At 38.3% G+C, this 18,025-nt stretch overlaps 1 protein-coding gene across 1 annotated transcript in view; it reads left to right on the top strand.

Moving 5' to 3' along the window:
• Nucleotides 1-18,025, top strand: part of WDR11 (WD repeat domain 11) — a 51,084-nt gene that overhangs the window by 26,611 nt on the left and 6,448 nt on the right. The window contains exons 14-21 of the mRNA XM_033130898.1: nucleotides 1,195-1,303; nucleotides 3,438-3,562; nucleotides 4,494-4,641; nucleotides 8,551-8,657; nucleotides 9,058-9,172; nucleotides 9,550-9,721; nucleotides 15,822-15,930; nucleotides 16,796-16,858. Coding sequence (XP_032986789.1) covers nucleotides 1,195-1,303; nucleotides 3,438-3,562; nucleotides 4,494-4,641; nucleotides 8,551-8,657; nucleotides 9,058-9,172; nucleotides 9,550-9,721; nucleotides 15,822-15,930; nucleotides 16,796-16,858 — 948 coding nt within the window. The remainder of the gene's footprint in view (nucleotides 1-1,194; nucleotides 1,304-3,437; nucleotides 3,563-4,493; nucleotides 4,642-8,550; nucleotides 8,658-9,057; nucleotides 9,173-9,549; nucleotides 9,722-15,821; nucleotides 15,931-16,795; nucleotides 16,859-18,025) is intronic.

Below are 18,025 nucleotides of genomic sequence, written 5' to 3'. Positions count from 1 at the left end.
TCATTGCTTTTAATTCTCCACCTCTAAAAGATGAGGTAACTTTTGTATGGATCTTAACATTTCACTACCGTGTTTCCCCGAAAATAAGACCAGGTCTTATATTAAGGTTTTCCAAAGGACGCATGAAGGCTTACGTTCAGGGGATGTTATCCTGAAAAATTATTCTAGGGCTTATTTTCCGGTTAGGTCTTATTTTCGGGGAAACATGGTAGATGGGTAAAATCAGTAACCCTGTTTTGATCTGCTATAGCTGTATTGATGTAAATGTCTGTCACCCACTAAGAAAGTGTTATCTGATGAAATTCTGATGCACTTCCCACCTCAGTGTAGGTTTATTGACTGAAAGAATTCATTTTCTTCATTTATAATTTAGACCTACTTTAGTTCCAGGTAAGTTTTGTAGCTTTTTTATTCCAAGGGAAAAATACATGTAAAGCTGGATTATTAAACATAGAGACTTGAATGAAAACCAAAAGATCAAAGAAAGAAGTAAGCTCTCTAAAATAGATTTGAAATTTTCTTTAGCATTTCTAGATCTTTGCATTTCCATATAAATTTTAGAATCAGCTTACCAGTTTTACCAAAAAGGTTTCTTGGCATTTTGATTGGGATTACATTGACTCTATAGATCATTGTGGGGAAGGACTCATCTGAAGTTTTGTGATTCATGAACATGGTGTATATATTTTTCCACCTCTTTAGGTCTTCTTTAATTTCCCTCAGTAATCTTTTGTAGTTCTTGGTGTATATGTCTCACAAATTCTTTATTAATTATTTTTTGTTTTTTCTTTGATGTTGTTATAAGTGTTTTTTTATAAACTCTTTCCTATAATTTTCACTATAACCTGCATACCAATCCATTGAGGTAGGTAGTGGTCTTCGCATGTCATGTATGAGAAAATTGAGCCTCAGGAGGGTTACTCTGAGTTGTGGCAGCAGGATGTGAATGCTTGCCTTTTTTTCTTCTTTCTTTTGAGCTGGGCTCCTTGCCTAGTTATGGCTGTGTGGTGCTCAGAGGTCATCTTAGAGCTTACCTTCTTATGACTATTAATCACGAGGGCTAAATATATAGTTTAAATTATCTATGTTTAGAACGTGTCATTGGAGTTTTCTGATTTACTGAACTGTTATTTGTACTACATATGGTGAAACTTTTGCAAAAAGGGGCTTATTTACTAATTTTGTTTATTTTAGGCAGTATTTGGCAGTTGTATTCAAAGATAAACCCCTGGAGTTATGGGATGTTAGAACTTGTACCATTCTTAGAGAAATGTCTAAAAACTTCCCGGCAATAACTGCTTTGGTAAGTTACAGCTGAAGAACTAAATAGTTTATGTAGGTATGCACATATATGGTGAATATTTTTCTTTAGCTTGAATTGAAATCCTTACTGCCATGTATTTTCTTGTTAAAAGGTATGTTCAGAGAAGATCTAAAAATTTTGATAACTCTTATTTTCTTGGATGGGTTAAGCTAATACTATATTAGTGCAATTCCAGTTAAAATGACATTTAGATATTTTCAAGAACATGATAAACATTCTAAAATGTTTGTGAAAGAATAAAGGTCATAATAGCTAAATAAAGCTTGAAAAAGGAGGAGAAATGTGACGGATGATGGTAATATAAACTATATAAACTATATCCTACCTGATATAGTTTATATTATTATAGGTGTATAACTGTATATACCTATATGTATCTATATAGTTATATACCTATATATATATCTATATAGTTGTATAGCTATAATAACATGAACTATATCAGATGGGATATAGTTTATATTACAAAACCAGAGAAATGAAAGCAATGTCATATTGGACCAAGAACAAGAAATGGACCAACATCATAAGGAGCTCATTATGAATATTTGGGAACTTAATGGACAGTAAAGGAGCACCCAAGTCCCAAGGGGAAGAATGGGCTATTTAATGAGAAGTCTTGAGACTTCTTGAGACATTTTATGGAGAAAAATACTGGATCTCTACTTGATATCATATTCAGAGGTGGGCTCCACAAGATTAAAGACCTAAATGTAAGAAAGTAAAGCTATACAATTATATAATCAAACATAGAAGAATATTTATGTGTTCTAGGGGCAGGAGAGGACGTCAGAAGCTTACACCAAAAGGCAAAAAATACTAATGCATTTAATTACATCAAGATCGGTGCTTTCTGTTCAATGAAGGACACCTATGTCAAAGTTAAATATGGAAGACAAGTTGGAAAAAGAAATTTTCCAACGTCTAAGACTGACAAGGGTCTAACTAATCCCTCTAGGGGATGAGTATGGGGGGAACTCCTGCACGTAAGCAATGAGAAGACAGGAGTCCCAGTGGAAAGATGGACAAAGTATGTGAGCAGTTATTGAATGCCACAGAAGCCTAAAAGGCCAACAAGCATATGAAGAAATACTCAAACTCATCAGTTTTTAGAGATGTGTAATATAAAATAACCATGATACATCTTTTAGACTAACAAGAATTGGAAAGCCAGATAGCATCAGATGTGGGTGTGATACGGGCTGTAGGAATTCTTCTGCGCTGCTGGTAGGAGTGTAGGCAGACGAAGCCATTCTGACAGCACTTACGCCCGGACAGACATCCTCTGTGCCCCCGCTATTCAGCTCCTGGTCACACAGGAGCTTCCGTGAGGATGTTGACTGCCGTGTTATTTGTTGTGATGAGAGTTTGGAGGCAATCTTGGTGTCCTTTGCTGAGAGAACAGACTGAAAATGGGTGGATACACCCGTGGAGTATTCTATAGCATGCAGAGCTTAGCTGCACAGTGCTGAGTGAAAAGAGTTAGAAACCAGGACGAGACAGATAATACAGTGCTCTTTATGTAAGTTACAAATACATGCATGTAAAATAACTGCATGCTAAGAATTTATGCATGTGAGAGGATATTAGATTACATACATTAGAGTGGGTGGGAATATAAGAGAAAAAATAAACAAAATGAGAGGTTTGAGGTGGTCCCGTGGATGATAATGGGCCATCATTGGAGGAACATGATTATCTCGTGCTGTACACCTGGGGGGAGGACGTGGAGGGAGGGGCTAGGAGATACCGTAACTGAATTTATTATTTCCATTTTGTTAAGAAAAAAAAAAAAAAGGTTTTGTAAAGACCTTTCCATTTTGTGAAAAAACCTTCTAGAAGTTTGCCATTAAACTCTTCTACCTTAAGCTCTAATTAAAGATTAGAAGTAACAGGAGGTGGAAGCAGATTATTAAAGGCTTCTACCTTAAGCTCTAATGAAAATGCATTCAGTTAGCCTTTCTATAACGATAAAACCTGAGAACAAACTGTGAATTCATGTGCACTGACAATAAGTGACGCTAGGCAGCAGCAAATGTGCCAGCTGTTGTGGAAGGATCCTTTGACAGAAGAAAGCTCAGCACTTCTAGGTGTGTCTGTCTCTGCTTCACAGGAGTGGTCACCGTCTCACAACCTGAAGAGCCTGAGAAAGAAACAGCTGGCCACCCGAGAGGCCATGGCCCGCCAGACCGTGGTCTCCGATGCAGAGCTGAGCATTGCCGAGTCATCTGTGATCAGGTACATGCAGGGCACTGTTTCCGCCACCGTCATTTGTAATATCCGTGTCATGGTTGGGAGCTTGACGAGTGTCACCCAAAGGCATCTCTAGAAGCAAGTTACACTCTGCTTTTGAACATACTTTCTCTGTTGCTTCAGTCCACCCCCAGATTACTGCAGACTTAATTTAACTGTCGAGGAGCTTAGTGTAGTCACTAACCTACACTGTAACCTCCACACAGCAGATCTGTAGTGAAACGAGCATTCTCAGTGCCCTTGTGTTCTGTAAACTTGCGCTTCTGAAATTCAAGTGAACGTAGCATGAGCATACACAGAGATCACATTGTCGTTTATGTACACCAAAGAAAATGCAGAGGGTGCCAAAAAATGTATACACATTTTAAGAAAAGAAAAAACTGGACTAAAGTTGTAACACAGTGAATGACGCTAGCATTCATTTGATTAACGCCATCTTTTGAGCCTACGTCATACTACATTGTTACATAATTCAGTTCAACTTGAAAACTAATACCTTGATAACATCTCTTAAAATGTGTACCTTTTTTTTGGCACCCCCGATATATTGAGAATTCTAAATTTAGATATTGTCCTCATCCCTATCGCCACCAGTTTTACAAATAAATCCCCTCCGAGAGCATGCTGGGTCAAGGTAAGGCCCCTCTTCTGCTGAGGAGAGTTCTGCAGCAGAAACAGCGGAGAGGTTTGTTTTTCTTGTGAGAAGTCCAGAGCACTGTGTTCCTCTGTTGGGGGAAATGTTCTCTGGGGTCTGACTGTTTGGGAGTAATTTGTGCTTTCCTGTTATTAGCTGGAAAGATTAGTTTCAGCCTCTTTTTTTTTTTTAATGGTTTTGGACCTCCTGTTAAATCTGTTAATTATGGGTGTCACTCTAGGGAAATGAAATATCTTTATCTTATTTTTCTCTATCCCAAAGCTTGTTGCAAGAAGCAGAAAGTAAATCTGAACTCAGTCAGAACATCTCTGCCCGGGAGCATTTTGTGTTTACTGATCATGACGGCCAAGTTTATCATCTCACTGTGGAAGGAAACTCAGTGAAAGACAGCGCTCGGATTCCCCCAGATGTGAGTCAGCCCTTGGTTAAATCTGTATTCAAGTTCTTATCAAACATTTTATTGGTTCCATATCCAGTCAGGCCATCTGTAAGTTGGAAAACTATTTCAGAAAAATGTAATATAAATAAACTTTCAACTTTCCTATTTAAGAAGATAGCATCATTGATTAAACTTGTTCTGTACTATTAGAGAATAGCATTATAACTACTTTGCTTAAGTATTTATCGTGTGCTACTCATTTTTATCCCCATAATAATCCATGAGGAATTATTTTCATTTTATCGATAACAAAACTGAGGGAGACTAAGTAACTTTCTCAAAATTACCCAGCTTAGTGACGTGGCCATTTTAAACTCAGGTATGTCTGTTTGACTTCTGTATCTTTCCTCTCTCCATTTCAGGCATTACTTTGAAGGATTTGATTTACAGTCTAGTATTATTTTTGGATAATAGTAATCCGGTTGTAAGGGTAACAGTATCATTAATATTTGCTAATTTATATATCTTCTTATGGTCTTGTGGAATCCTCTAACTAATGTTTTGCAGTGAATAATTTGTCAGCATGTATATCTCACATGTTGTTTTTAATGGATGGATTAAGAAAATGTTTTGGTTAATAATACTACTATAATGGTTAAGTGAAGGCATGAGATGATATATGTATGTGTGTGTATATATATATATATCATCTTTAAATATATATATATATATATTTAATCTTTAAATATATATATATATTTAAAATTGGCTGCTTTCTAAAAATGGAATGCTTTAGTCAACTGCCAGTACCCATGCTTACGAGGTTGCAGTCAGGACATCGGCTAGGGTGGCAGGGTCCACCTCCAAGATGGCTCCCACACGAAGCCATCACACATTAATGCCGGCTGTTGATGAGAGAGAGGCCTCGGATTTTCCACACGTGGGCCTCTCCATGGGACTCTCTGAGTGTCCTCACAATGTGGCAACTGTCTTCCTCCAGAGTGAGTGATCAAGAAAGTGTAAAGAAAGCTGCTATGTCTTTTAGGACCTAGTTTTAGCAGTCACACTCTTGTCATTTCCGCACGATGCTATTGGTTCACAGGTCAGCCCTGTTCCTTGTGGGAGATGATTATGAAGGGACAGGAACACCTAAAGGCAGAACCAGTGGGGGCCTCGTAGAAGCTGGCCCCCACACCTTCGTTATTAACAGCTGTGGAAGAAGCGAGGGCACCCAGACAGCCTTCACTAAGAATAGAAGCTAACATTGCAGAAGTGCTCTTCAAACTGTAATTTAATTTTTACTATTGTATAGAATAAATCGTATCTGAGGCATAGTCTATTTTGAACGATCTCTAGTGTTGCCAAAAATGTTCACTAATTTAAAAGGATGAAAATTATACTGCAAATGTGAAAGATTGATATTGGTAGTTATAGTAAAAATAACCTGGCTAAGCGTGTACGTGAGTAGCAGTGTACTCACCGTACTCTCGGTGTAATGTCCTTCGGAAAATCGCTTTACTTTCTTAGTAACCTATGTAGCTCGTCTTTAGAAGCCCAAAGCAGGCCCCATCTGAGCTCTTCTATGCCACTCGCGAACTCTTCAGTCTCTTTTGTAATCACTTCACATTTGAGAAGAGAATGTAGAAACAATCCAGTAATTTTTGAGACGCCAGTTCCCCCCCTCCCACCCCCAAAAGAGTTTGAAATTTTTGGACATTGACACGAGCTTTCCTTTTTATAAGTGCTTCTTGCAGTATGATAATTGCACGCCACACAGCTTTTAAAGTTCTAACATTTTGTGGGGATCTGAGGTCAGTATAGGGAAATCTGTATTCTGCCTGCCAGATCCTTTTATTGCACAGCTAGAAGCAGCTTCCTCAAAGAATGACCAGCCTAATGAGCAATAAGGATCTAGCCTCCAGTGACATTAGTACACACGAGTGAAATTAGTGCATACATGCTTGTATTTTAGAGCAGATTATTTTTAAGGAAAGGGAATGGAGCATCTACTAGATAATACAAGAGGAATTGGTTTTGTTTTATTATTTTTATTTTCTGTAATTAAAATATTTTCTAGAGATTATAATGTAGAATTTAGGCAGAGGTTTTGTTTGCTTATTTTAATCCATTATTTATGTTACCCTCCTCTCAAATATGAAGTATTAAACATTTGTTTTGAGTTGAAATTTTCCTTTTGGATTTGCTCCCATAACTATAAAGTATATAAAAATGACAAAAACAAGAGGAAGGTTTGGCATATTTTAAAGTATGTTCTCATGGAGATTCTGTAGTAGTTGGTTGACTGCCTTTATTCAGAAAGCTGGGACAATGGACAAGAGTGAATCTCTGCTTTGCTGCCAGCCTTATTTGTGGTTTTTTGAACATCATATTTTACATGTAGGCAACATATCAGTTCTCTCAGGATTATCTGGAGCCACAAAGCAAGGTTGTGGCACATCCTCTGAAAGCACGTCGGTGCCTCCATATGGCCTATGTTCCATCAACAAACTCTTAGGTAGAAAGGTCTGGAATGTTTAATTGTACAGTTGTATTAATACATCACTTGTCATTCTAAGCTGATAACACTAATTTCTGGGCTAATTTAAATGTTAATATTCTAATTTTTAGAAGTTAGAAAGTAAGAATATAAAATGTTAAAATTTTCAAGACTAAAATATAAATGTAAAGGCAAATTGTTAATTAAATATTCTGTTAATATGGTCAGAACAGAAATAAGATCTTCGAGTATTGTTTCATATACGTAAGTCTATTTATTTAACATAACCTCCTATGTTTTTTTTAATTGAATCCACTAAAGTACTCCTTTTTAATACAGTTTTTCTTTTGTTTCCTGCCACTAGAATTTACGCAGTATTTGGTGTGTGCGCCCATCCGTTAATAGTCACTTGGGCAGCCCGTGGAGCTTTCCTGCTCCTTACTGTGGCTGACGGGAGAACTGAACATACGCATTTTTATATTGTTCTGTAAAGGCAGAAACAAGAAGTAATTGAGCAAGAATACTATTTAATAGCCAGTGTATATTGACTGTTTATTGTGTGGCAGGCACTGTTTTAAGGCCTTTGCCTGTATACATTTATTAACACTAATGGGAACTCCTCAGGTTTCATGAGTTTACTCTACTTTATTGATGGTAAAAATCCAAGACACAGAAAGATTAAGTAAACGTGCCCCAAGTCATGTCACAAAGTAAGTGATAAAACTCGAATTGAAACCCAGGCCGCAGACCCCAGAGCCCAGGCTCCTGAGCTTCTGTCACACAACCTCTGCGCGTTTGTTGCAGCTGCAGGCTCCCAGTGTGGCGTCATTACAGTAGTGCTGCTTTCTTACATTTGGGTTTCTATTTGTAACTGTTTTGCAAAGCTTTCTGTGGATTCAAATTGTGCAGGTGCCTTTAATGTACAGTACCTTGCCACATTCTTTATTCCAGAAGGTATCTATGGAGCTCTAAGCCCGATTTTTCAGTAGAAAAATTGCTGCACAGTTGTTATGAAATGGCTCTGAGTTTCCCCTGGAACAGATTTATTTATCCTTTTGCAGGAAGAGAGAAGTCGGAGACAAGAGCTCTCTGGAAATGGTTTCCTTTCCTTCTCATTTTTTCATCTTTTAATTTTCTTCTGTTTAAGGTATTTGTTTCTCAAAAAGACAGTTTCTCTATAAATCTAGTTCAGATAACTTAATATCTATCAAATTGAAATCTCTTGTTTTTTCATAGTTGAAATTGATGTGCTATGTAGCTCTTTCTGAGTCCAAAGTCTGTCTGTTACTGTTTGGTGGCATTCATAATAAAGCAAAACCATTTATAATTAAGTTTTATTAAAATACATTATTTCATCACAGTTATTAAGTAAAAATATTGGCTCTGTTATGACAGCTTATGAGTAGTGAAATTTATGTGTATCTGTTAATATTCTTTTCTAGGGAAGCATGGGTAGTATTACCTGCATCGCTTGGAAAGGTGATACTTTAGTTCTTGGAGATGTGGATGGAAATTTAAATTTTTGGGATTTGAAAGGCAGAGTGTCCAGGTATGAGTTAAGAATGCAGTCTTGTTATTTGGTTAAAAAAAAAAGTAACCCCTTGATATGGTTCCATTGGAGGCTGTGACTTGGTAAACAGGGTCACCAAACATGGCCTGTAGCATGGACCTGGGATCTCTTGTCACTGAACTTGGGAGGAAGGGCCTTGAACCAAGCTCTGGATCATTCATATCTGCAAGTGGCCCATACAGAAGTGCTGGGACACTATTCCAGCTATTGTTAAAGGGCAGACCCTTTCTGGGAGATTTGACTCTTTTCCCAGAAAGTAAAGTGGTTCTCCCATCACCAGAACTTGTCAAAAAAGGAAGTAGAAGGAAACATAGTTTCTGGTGATGAGGTGTTACTCTACTTCATGTTGGTGTTTTGGTTTTTGTTTGTTTGTCCTCAGAGGGATACCTACACATCGGAGTTGGGTGAGGAAGATTCGTTTTGCCCCTGGTAAAGGAAACCAAAAATTAATAGCCATGTACAATGATGGAGCTGAAGTGTGGGATACTAAAGAGGTAAGCCCAGCTCCCCATGTGTTGCAGTGATATAAGTGAAGCTGCTGCCTGCAGAAACTGTTTTTTCCTTCCTTCTGATTTGGAAATGAAAACTATATAATGGCCTTGTCAAACTTAAAACAATTTTCTTCTTAAAATTTTTCTTTTCCAGTATTTCTGTTCCAAAGGCAACAACTTAACAGATTTTTTAAAAATGTCCTCACTGTCTTTGGGACCTTTAAGATGCAGTCTGCATGTAGAACTAGCTGCCAAAGACCATTCAGTGTTAGTTTTCCACTGGAGCTTTGCCCAGGCACCAGCTTTCTTTGACTGTGTAATCTAGAGTGATAAACTCATCCTTTTCTTTCTGAAAGTGACAACCAAATTCACTCTTGAAGGTTCAGATGGTAAGCAGTTTAAGAAGCGGAAGAAATGTGAACTTTCGGATATTGGACGTGGACTGGTGTACATCAGATAAGGTGATCCTGGCATCAGATGACGGGTGTATCAGAGTCCTCGAGATGTCTATGAAGTTCACGTGTTTTAGAATGGATGAACAAGAGTTAACCGGTATGGAATGCTAATGAAAGGATGCTTTGAAGTCTGTCTGTATTTTGCCCATACTGCTCCCTTCTGGGAAGAGAGCTGCTTCTGTTCATTTCAGTCTTCCTTTCTAAGAATCTGAGTTTAAGAAAACATGTTAACTTAAAGCTTGAGTGTTTCTACTGCTAAGAACTCCAGTATGGTAAGTGCTCTTTCTTTAACCCTTTCCTTAGAGCTTTTTCAAATGATCAAAGATGTTTACATTCATAAAAATGGCTACTCAGAATTTAGGAGAACGCATCAGAGGACATGATCTAGTGATAGGTGCTGCTGGCTTTTTAATAATTTGAGCCTTGTATCTTTTGCAAATATGTATCATTAAAAGTCACTTGGGAAAGTGTTCTGAGTATTATGCATTTTGATGCCTATCTTATGACTTGTTAAATGGCCAGTCAAAACAAAATTAGATGATTGTACTATCTTATCCTTTATTATATGGTTGTTTTAAGATTGCTTTTTACCAGAGTGAAAAATATTTTAGTGCAAATAACCTCATAAGTTACTTTAAGAGAAGAATATTCTGATCCTAATTGGAGCCAAGCAGGAAACTTCCTGCATTAAGTACTCTCTCAGCGTAGCTTTGGTGTACACACCAGGCTGTCTGATCTGTCAGAAAGTTTCCTGAGAGACTTGTTTAGTCATTTACCGAGTCTCAGCATAGAACTGTCAGCTCTGGGAATTGTCCGTACTTTGTAGAATCACCCTTCGGCCCATTCAGGGACAGTCACGTTTTGCAAACCTGCTCCTCGTTGCCAGGTTCATGCCTGAGGTACTTCCCTGTTGCTGCTGCTGTTGGCGGGGCTACCTGTACCTTAGGTCAGGTGTGCTTTTGTCTGTCTTCCCCACCCTTGACTCTGTACTTGGGCAGCACCTCTTCTTAGTGTAGAGCTGTGACTGCCATCTGGCAAAGCCCGAAGTGCAGTGTTGCGTTTCCATGTTGTCCTTCAGACTCTTGCCAGCTCTGCAGAAATCGCAGGACCTCCTCCCGTGGAAGGAGAATCTTTGATACTGATTTTAAACCTAAAGTTATTAAGGCAATGGAGACAACTTCAAGGATGGTTTTGCTTTTAATTCAGTTACTAGTTCTAGGTAAATAGTGTGCAAACATAATCTAAATGTTTGAGAAGCTTTTCTTTGACCTTTAATTTAAAATGTGGATCTAAAAATCTCCAAAGCCAAGGTAGCTTTTTCTTAAAATTAACTGACTATAGAATTAGAGCCCATCATTAACCCGTTGAATACCACACTTGAACATCTGACCTGCACCCAATTTTAGATTGCATTTTTCTTTTAAAGTTTTTCTAATATTAAAAAAAATCATTTCTATTTAACCTGTACTGGCGTGGCCTTAGGTAAAAAGGGGGAAAAAAAATTTAAATAGTAATGGAGAAAGGTCAATAAAATTGTGCCTGCATTCCACAAATTGAACTTTAAACTCAGAACAACACTCGGTCAATGTTAAAGAATAAAAACTGGTGATAGTGAAACCATGGAGTTTGGAGGAAGATGTCCGTATGTTTACCTCCATGTACGTGCTGACTTGGTCTCGGAAACACGTTTGCTATAATACATTTCTATTCTGGGGAATTATAAATGTATTTTGGACTTACTGATGTGAGATAAAAATAAAATCGTTTTAGGTCAGATGCATTATATATCACAGTTAATATATTTTCTTCAGTTCTCTTTGGTAACAAGTAGAGAATATCATAAAATACTGATTTAAATCTGTCTGTTTTCTTAGAAGGGCTTAGGTAGTCCTCTCTTCCTATGCCCGCTTTATTTACATTTGTCTCTCCACCCCACCCCCCACCCCGAACCACAATAAAGGGAGATGTCAGACAAATGTAGAAGATGGGAATCCCTGTTTTTGACTTGGAGAACCCTTCTTACCTGCTGCCTTATTATCAGGGGCAAAAAAGGGCATAAAAACCCAAAATCTTAATATTCTTTTTAGCAGCCTCTTAAAGGAATCCAAGAGTATGAGACTTGCTTAGTAACATGCTAGTATGATGCCGTTTCACCACACCGTCACGAGTATCCACACCGTGTCAGAGACTCTTTAGTCTACCTTCCTCCCAACTGGTGGGCCGTTGGTGAGCACGTTTTTTCCAAGTGCGCTCATATGGAAAGACGCTTTCAAAAATCAGGTTTATACACGAACGTTTCCTCTTTGTCTGCCTCAGCTTTCCACGGTTGTTTTCTAGTAGTTTTCATTTGGGGCATTTGGAAATGTGCCGCGACTTGTGAGTGTGGGGCGGTCCAGGGACGCTAAGCAACATGCAATGCATGGAACAGTCTAGACGATGAAGAATTGTCCTGCCCAAAATGTCGTTAGTGTCCCCTGTCTCCCTTCTTCCCCCTCATTGAGTCCCCGTGAACAAAATCACCCTTCTTCCTAGATTGCCTGCTCACCTTGACATTTGCCACTTTCAAGTGGTGACAGAGTAATTTTTCTGCTGCTTCTCTTCTTGGCTCTTCAGTTCCTGATTTCCTACATTGCTGTCATACAGGCACCTGAAAGCCTGCGTGTGTTTCTGATTAACACCTCAGATAGCGGCAACCCAGACTAAGCAGAATGTATCTAAGAGAAGTAGCAATGATGCCAACTGCCTTTTCATTCTAGTTGTCCCATTGGCAGAAGTCAGTGAGCTCTTGCAGGTGAGTTTCCCTAGCTGTGAGATAGATGATCGCCTGTTTTTCATGGCTGATCTTTGCCTTTGAGAAGAAAGATTTAAATTCACTTGCGTGTGGGAGGTAATAGAGTTCACTTTCAGTTTGTTCAGGCTCATGGGATGCTATCTATCGACATACTTTGTTTGGAGAAATAACACATATTTGTTTTTAAAACGAAGACATTTCCTTCAGTTTACTCAGGCTGTAAATGTCTTGCTCACATTACATAAACACTGCAGCGCGCTGTCTAAGAAGATTATCTTGTGTCTTTTCATTTGTCTACTGATTACGAAACTGCCATGTAGTTTCCATGTAGCATGGGAACTGTCCTTGAGCCATTCAAGTTTAATTTGTATTGTTAATTTCTTGTTCCGTGACATTTACTATTTCCAAACATTTTGTGACGTACTGCCAGCAGCTACTACTGTCTGATAGCGAAAGAGGCTGACTTGAAAATTAGGGGTGAATAGAAAGAGAGAGCATTCAGTAAATTAAGCACCATCATCCCTTCCAGTGCTGATTTTAATGGTTCTATAGATAGGTAGGTAAGCCTCATTCTTACCAGGTACATTCCTTCGTTTATAACCTGACTGTAAAACAAAAGAGAAATTTGAATAAATGGAAGGAAAAAAACAACAAAACAACTTTCAGAGCAGAAGAAACTATAAGCAAAGCAAAATACAAATGATAACCTGGTAAAAGTATTTACACATCATTAACAGATTGTTCACAGGGAGAAATAAAGGATATACAAATGGCCTTTAGCCATATGAAAACATGTCACCTTTATTCATAATAAAAAAGATACGAATTCAAACTACACTAAGAAACCATTTCTCACCCATCACACTAACAGAAATTCGAAAGCTTAAAAACAATCTGTTGCAAGGCAGTGAGAAAACAAGCACCTTCATACACAGCGTGCAGAGTGATCCCTGTAGGAAATTCCATTTCCTGACCAAAAAGAACCTGGGCTCCTTGGACTAACAGTTTTTTCCAGGATAAAAGCAGAAAAGACGCAAGATGACTCTGCGACATCATGCAGTCACAGAAATTAAAGAAAGAATTCAAAACCAGTGAGAACCTGTCATAAGTATAGAGACCAGCTTTGAGGGGCTTCTGTCAAATTCAGGGGAGTATGACCATTGCAAAGAATGATGGTATAATATGGATATCATTGTTGAATAAAAAAAAAAAATCCATCACTTCATAGTAATATTCAAAGAGAGAAGGGGGAATGGGCAAGAAGGAAAGCTCGTGTTTATAGAAGAATGCCACTTGATAATGTAAACAGAATGCTAGAAATATACAATCACCAATTTGTAACTCCTAACGTAATAATTGATTCAAGCCAGGATCATTAAGTGGATGTCCTATTACTGGGTAAAAGAGTGTTGGGAACAGGAAGTTCAGTCTCTGTGTCTCCTCCACACATTACTTACTTATTCTAAAGGGAAAAAGGTGCCCTGAGTAGAGAGAGCTTTGGTGAGTTCCCACCGAACTAGATGGACAGATTGAGTGTTATGTACCAGAAGGTAACCAACTCACATGCCCCTTCTGATAGGATGCGGTGGGGTGCACACAACATCCCCTGAGTGCTGTTCTGGCCAAAAATGATTAACCTGAGTCGATGCTCAGAAAACACACAAATCAGAAAGTAAGCCATTTTCTAAGATAGCTGACTCTTCAATAATGAAAACATCATGTAAGATCAAAAACAAAGTGGGAGGTCTGTCTTAGATTAGAGAAAACTAGAAACATGACAAGACAGTGCAGGCGGGAGCCTTTACTAGACCTTAGATTTTTGAAGAGAATACAGCTGTCAGGTACTTGGTGGATAACAGAGGACTTTTGAATATGAACTGCATTCAAAGTGACTTTATTGAATCGGTATTAAAACTCTTGTTTGTGAGGAAAAAAAGTGGTATTAGAACTATTCTTGACCACCTTCCAACGTAGAAATTGAAAAGTCCATGTAAAATATTTTATCTATGATTTAATTCATATTTAACTGCATAGAATGAAGTTTCCTAAAGCAGTGCTGTCCAATAGAAATATAATTTGAACCACATACGTAGTTTAATTTTCTAGTACCCACATTAAAAAAGTAGAAAGAAACAGATGAAATTGATTTTAATAAAAATTGTATTTAAGTCAGTATATCCAAAATTTTATCATTTCAACACAGCAATATTAAAAATTACTAATGAAATATTTTACATTTTTTAGTAAGTATTTAGTCTTCAAAATGCAGTGTGCATTTTACATTTAGAGCATGTCTCAATTCAGAGGACAAGCTTTCAGCAGAAATACTAGAGTTGTATTTAGATTTTATAAAATTTACTGTGAAAGTAGTCATGTATTCTAGTTCTTCCAAATATCCTTAAAAGTTATCTAGTTATTTAATGACTGAATCAAGTATTAGTTTTTAAATTCAAATTAATTAAAATTAAATAAGATAAGCGTTCGTTTTCTTCATTGTAGTCGCCATATTTCCAGTGCTCAGTAGCCACATAGGAATAGTGGCTGTCGTATTGGACGCAGACCGTAAAGTCTGTGGTCACTTACGGAAGGCAACACCCCCTGAAGATTTGTGTGATTTCATGTAATTATATCTATCCAAGGGCTCCATGGAAGACAGGCTTTGCAGGACACAGGAGGGCAGTGAGGCTGAGTTTGTAAATGCCAGCAGGTTCCAGAGACTGTGTATAAGGTTGAAAGTCTGACGGAGTCCAGCTGTTCAGGGAGCCAGGGCCCAGCTGCCTGGCTGATGGAGCCTTTGGGTCTTCTGTTTCTTCGCACTGGAACTTGAAAAACAGGCAAATTCTGTTTGTTGTCTTAAGTAAGCCAGATGCTGCATGTGGGGGATGCTAGGGCCCAGAGTCTGGGGAAATAGTCCTTTTGTGCAAGGGTTACCTTTATAGGTGAGACCTGAGGATGTGGCTGATCCCTTTATGAGAAGCTCAGTGTTGATGGGCCATGTTAGTTTAACAGTCTCCGAAAAGCAAAGGCGTTGAATGGGATAAGCTGGTACTGGTAAATGATTATCGTTAGTCTTTTAAAATAATGAGCTATATTGATATCTGTTAAGTCTTCACATTGAATCGTTTATTCAGGTGGGATTATTATATACATCAGGAGACCTAAATCTTCAAAAGGGGGAGAAAAATATGTAAGTTAGTTTGAATGAAGAGAATCTCTCTACTCTTAGCCTGTGCGTCTTAGCTAGTGAGTACACTAAACATACTCTCTTGCTTGCCACCAGACTTATACATTTTTCTCTACTGACTTTTCTATAAACTGTCTACAGCTGAAGCTTCATGGTGGTATCAAATTTTATTTAAAAAGAAAAAAAAACAACTTTTTTTTTTTTTTTTTTTTTTTAATCTAGAGCCTGTGTGGTGCCCGTATCTCCTTATTCCAAGGGCCTCTCTCACTTTGAAAGCTTTCTTACTACACCAACCTTGGAATGGAGAGTATTCTCTGGATATTTCTCATGTGTAAGTTTTTTTCCATTTTTTTTTTTTTTTTCCGTTCTTCATTTCCTTGGGGTTGAAAGACACTTACAAACATCAGCAGCAGCCAGTAAATGCAGGACTTAAAGGCTTGGGACCTTAAAACCATGCTGAGGATTAGAATCGTCGGTTGGCCTCTAGTTTCTACCCCTCTGGGGCCTTTGGAGGCGTGAGTCTGAGGAGGGCTGTACACATGCTGCTCTCAGGTGGGCCTCTGGTCATCTTGCAGTCTGAACACGGGGCATGGCATGATGAGTGTGAAGGGGGCCAGTTGAGGCCAAGACTTAATTCTTTTTAAAAACAGCAAGAATGGGTCTACTTCAGAGGTATTTTATGTTTTATAAATGTCCATGCCTGCCTCATTGCAAAACTATTCCCAGAAACAGTTTAGTAGTTATTCATTAACCCACAAGGGCTCGGAACTTACGCCATGTGGAACGCACAGGTGAGCGTGGGTTAGGGGACTAAAAAGAATGCAGTGCGAGGGTGTGTGCATGCTCCAGGAAGGGTCTGCTGAGGGGACACGGATGTCCCTTCTGCAGAGAGAACGAGCACTTCCCTTCAGCCCTCTCCAAATGCCCTATTCACATGAGTCTACACCTATAGTTTTTAGAGCCCACCGATTAACGTTCTGGTTTCTTGAAAGTCAGACTTTCTTCACTCATCTCTTTGTTTTGACTAAAAGCGACGTGAAAGAGATTGGTGGGGCCTGAGTGTTTTGGTCTCACCAGGTTTTTAACCAAGGGCTACCAAGAGGTTGTTTCTGTAGTAACACAGCTCTTCTTCTGGTGAAAAATAAGTGGTTTTAAGTGAAGAGATAATAAACTCATTCAAAATCTTTTCTGTACAGTGATTATCCAGAAAATGAAGACATAAAGAACCTCCTGCAAGAGCAGTTGAATTCATTGTCTAAGTAAGCATTCTGACTACGTTTTATTAAAAGATAAGAATATGGGAAAGAAAATATAATAATTTAGGCTTTTTAAAATTAATTTGCATTTTAGAAAACATGAGTGGCCCAAGGGGAGACCACTTCTAGCACTTTAAAATCTTTGTTTTGTAGACATGCTTATTTCATAGTTACACTGCCAGAGCATTTGTCTTCAGCAACTTCATAAGTGGCAGGTGGCTCTGGTCCGCTGTTGGGCCAGAGTAGAAGCTGTGATGCGAGTGTCCTCGCAGCCCCCGGCCTCCACCAGAAATGCCCTGAGAAGCCTCATGTGACAGGACCTAACAGGGCAGGGCGATGCTTGGGTGTCAGCTTCCCGCTTCTCAAATGAGTTCCCCGAGTCAGGTGCTGTGTGCACAGTTCTGGTTAAGAAATCAGAATATTCCCTAAGCCAAGAGAATTTAGAAGTATATATTAGGAGTAATATTGCACAGGAAGTAGAATAGAGGACCACAAGGAGTTCTTGGTAAAACATAACACATTTTTGCAATCCAGAATCTGTCACACCTAATTATAATATTTAATAAGTAAGCCATAATAGAATGTTTTACTGATGTCAAATTCAAAATAATAATTTTTTTCCTGTGTTCAAAGGTTAGCATTTGTGGTTAAGTGGAAAAGAATAGATTTAAAGAATATCTTTCTTCCCCCGCCCTCGCCAATTTATGAACATACTTACATATTTGGCTATTTTAGAAATACCAACTTATAAAAACACTAGCCCTTCTTCCTTAAATATTTTATTTTGGGGATAGTTTCAGAAGTTAATTCTGAACACATCTTCTTTAAGGTATATTCTGTTCCTGATGATTAGCAAAGTCATTTCTTGATAATGACATTGTTGTTCCAATCGCTAGGCAGCTGTTCGTATTTTCAAAAATGGGAGTTGAACTGTTGCAAGCATGTCAGCCAGAATCCGAGGCTCTCAGCCCTTGGGGTGCCCTCTGGGTACTGCTTCTCCACGTCTAGATACACACTCTGTGCCCTGTGAGCTTCTGTAATGTTAGGGACATGGCAAACTATCTTTCATAAGTTTTAAACATACCTTTTGAGTGGAATTTTCCTTTTCTAGAGTATGTTGATTTATCTCCTTGCTTTATTGTTGAATTAAAAATTTTTGTCTCGCCTTTA

The sequence above is a fragment of the Rhinolophus ferrumequinum genome, chromosome 16 (assembly GCF_004115265.2).
Source record: "Rhinolophus ferrumequinum isolate MPI-CBG mRhiFer1 chromosome 16, mRhiFer1_v1.p, whole genome shotgun sequence".
In the NCBI taxonomy this organism is placed as follows: domain Eukaryota; kingdom Metazoa; phylum Chordata; class Mammalia; order Chiroptera; family Rhinolophidae; genus Rhinolophus; species Rhinolophus ferrumequinum.
Note: the sequence above shows the minus strand (reverse complement) of the source record. Positions and strands in the feature narration are given on the sequence as shown.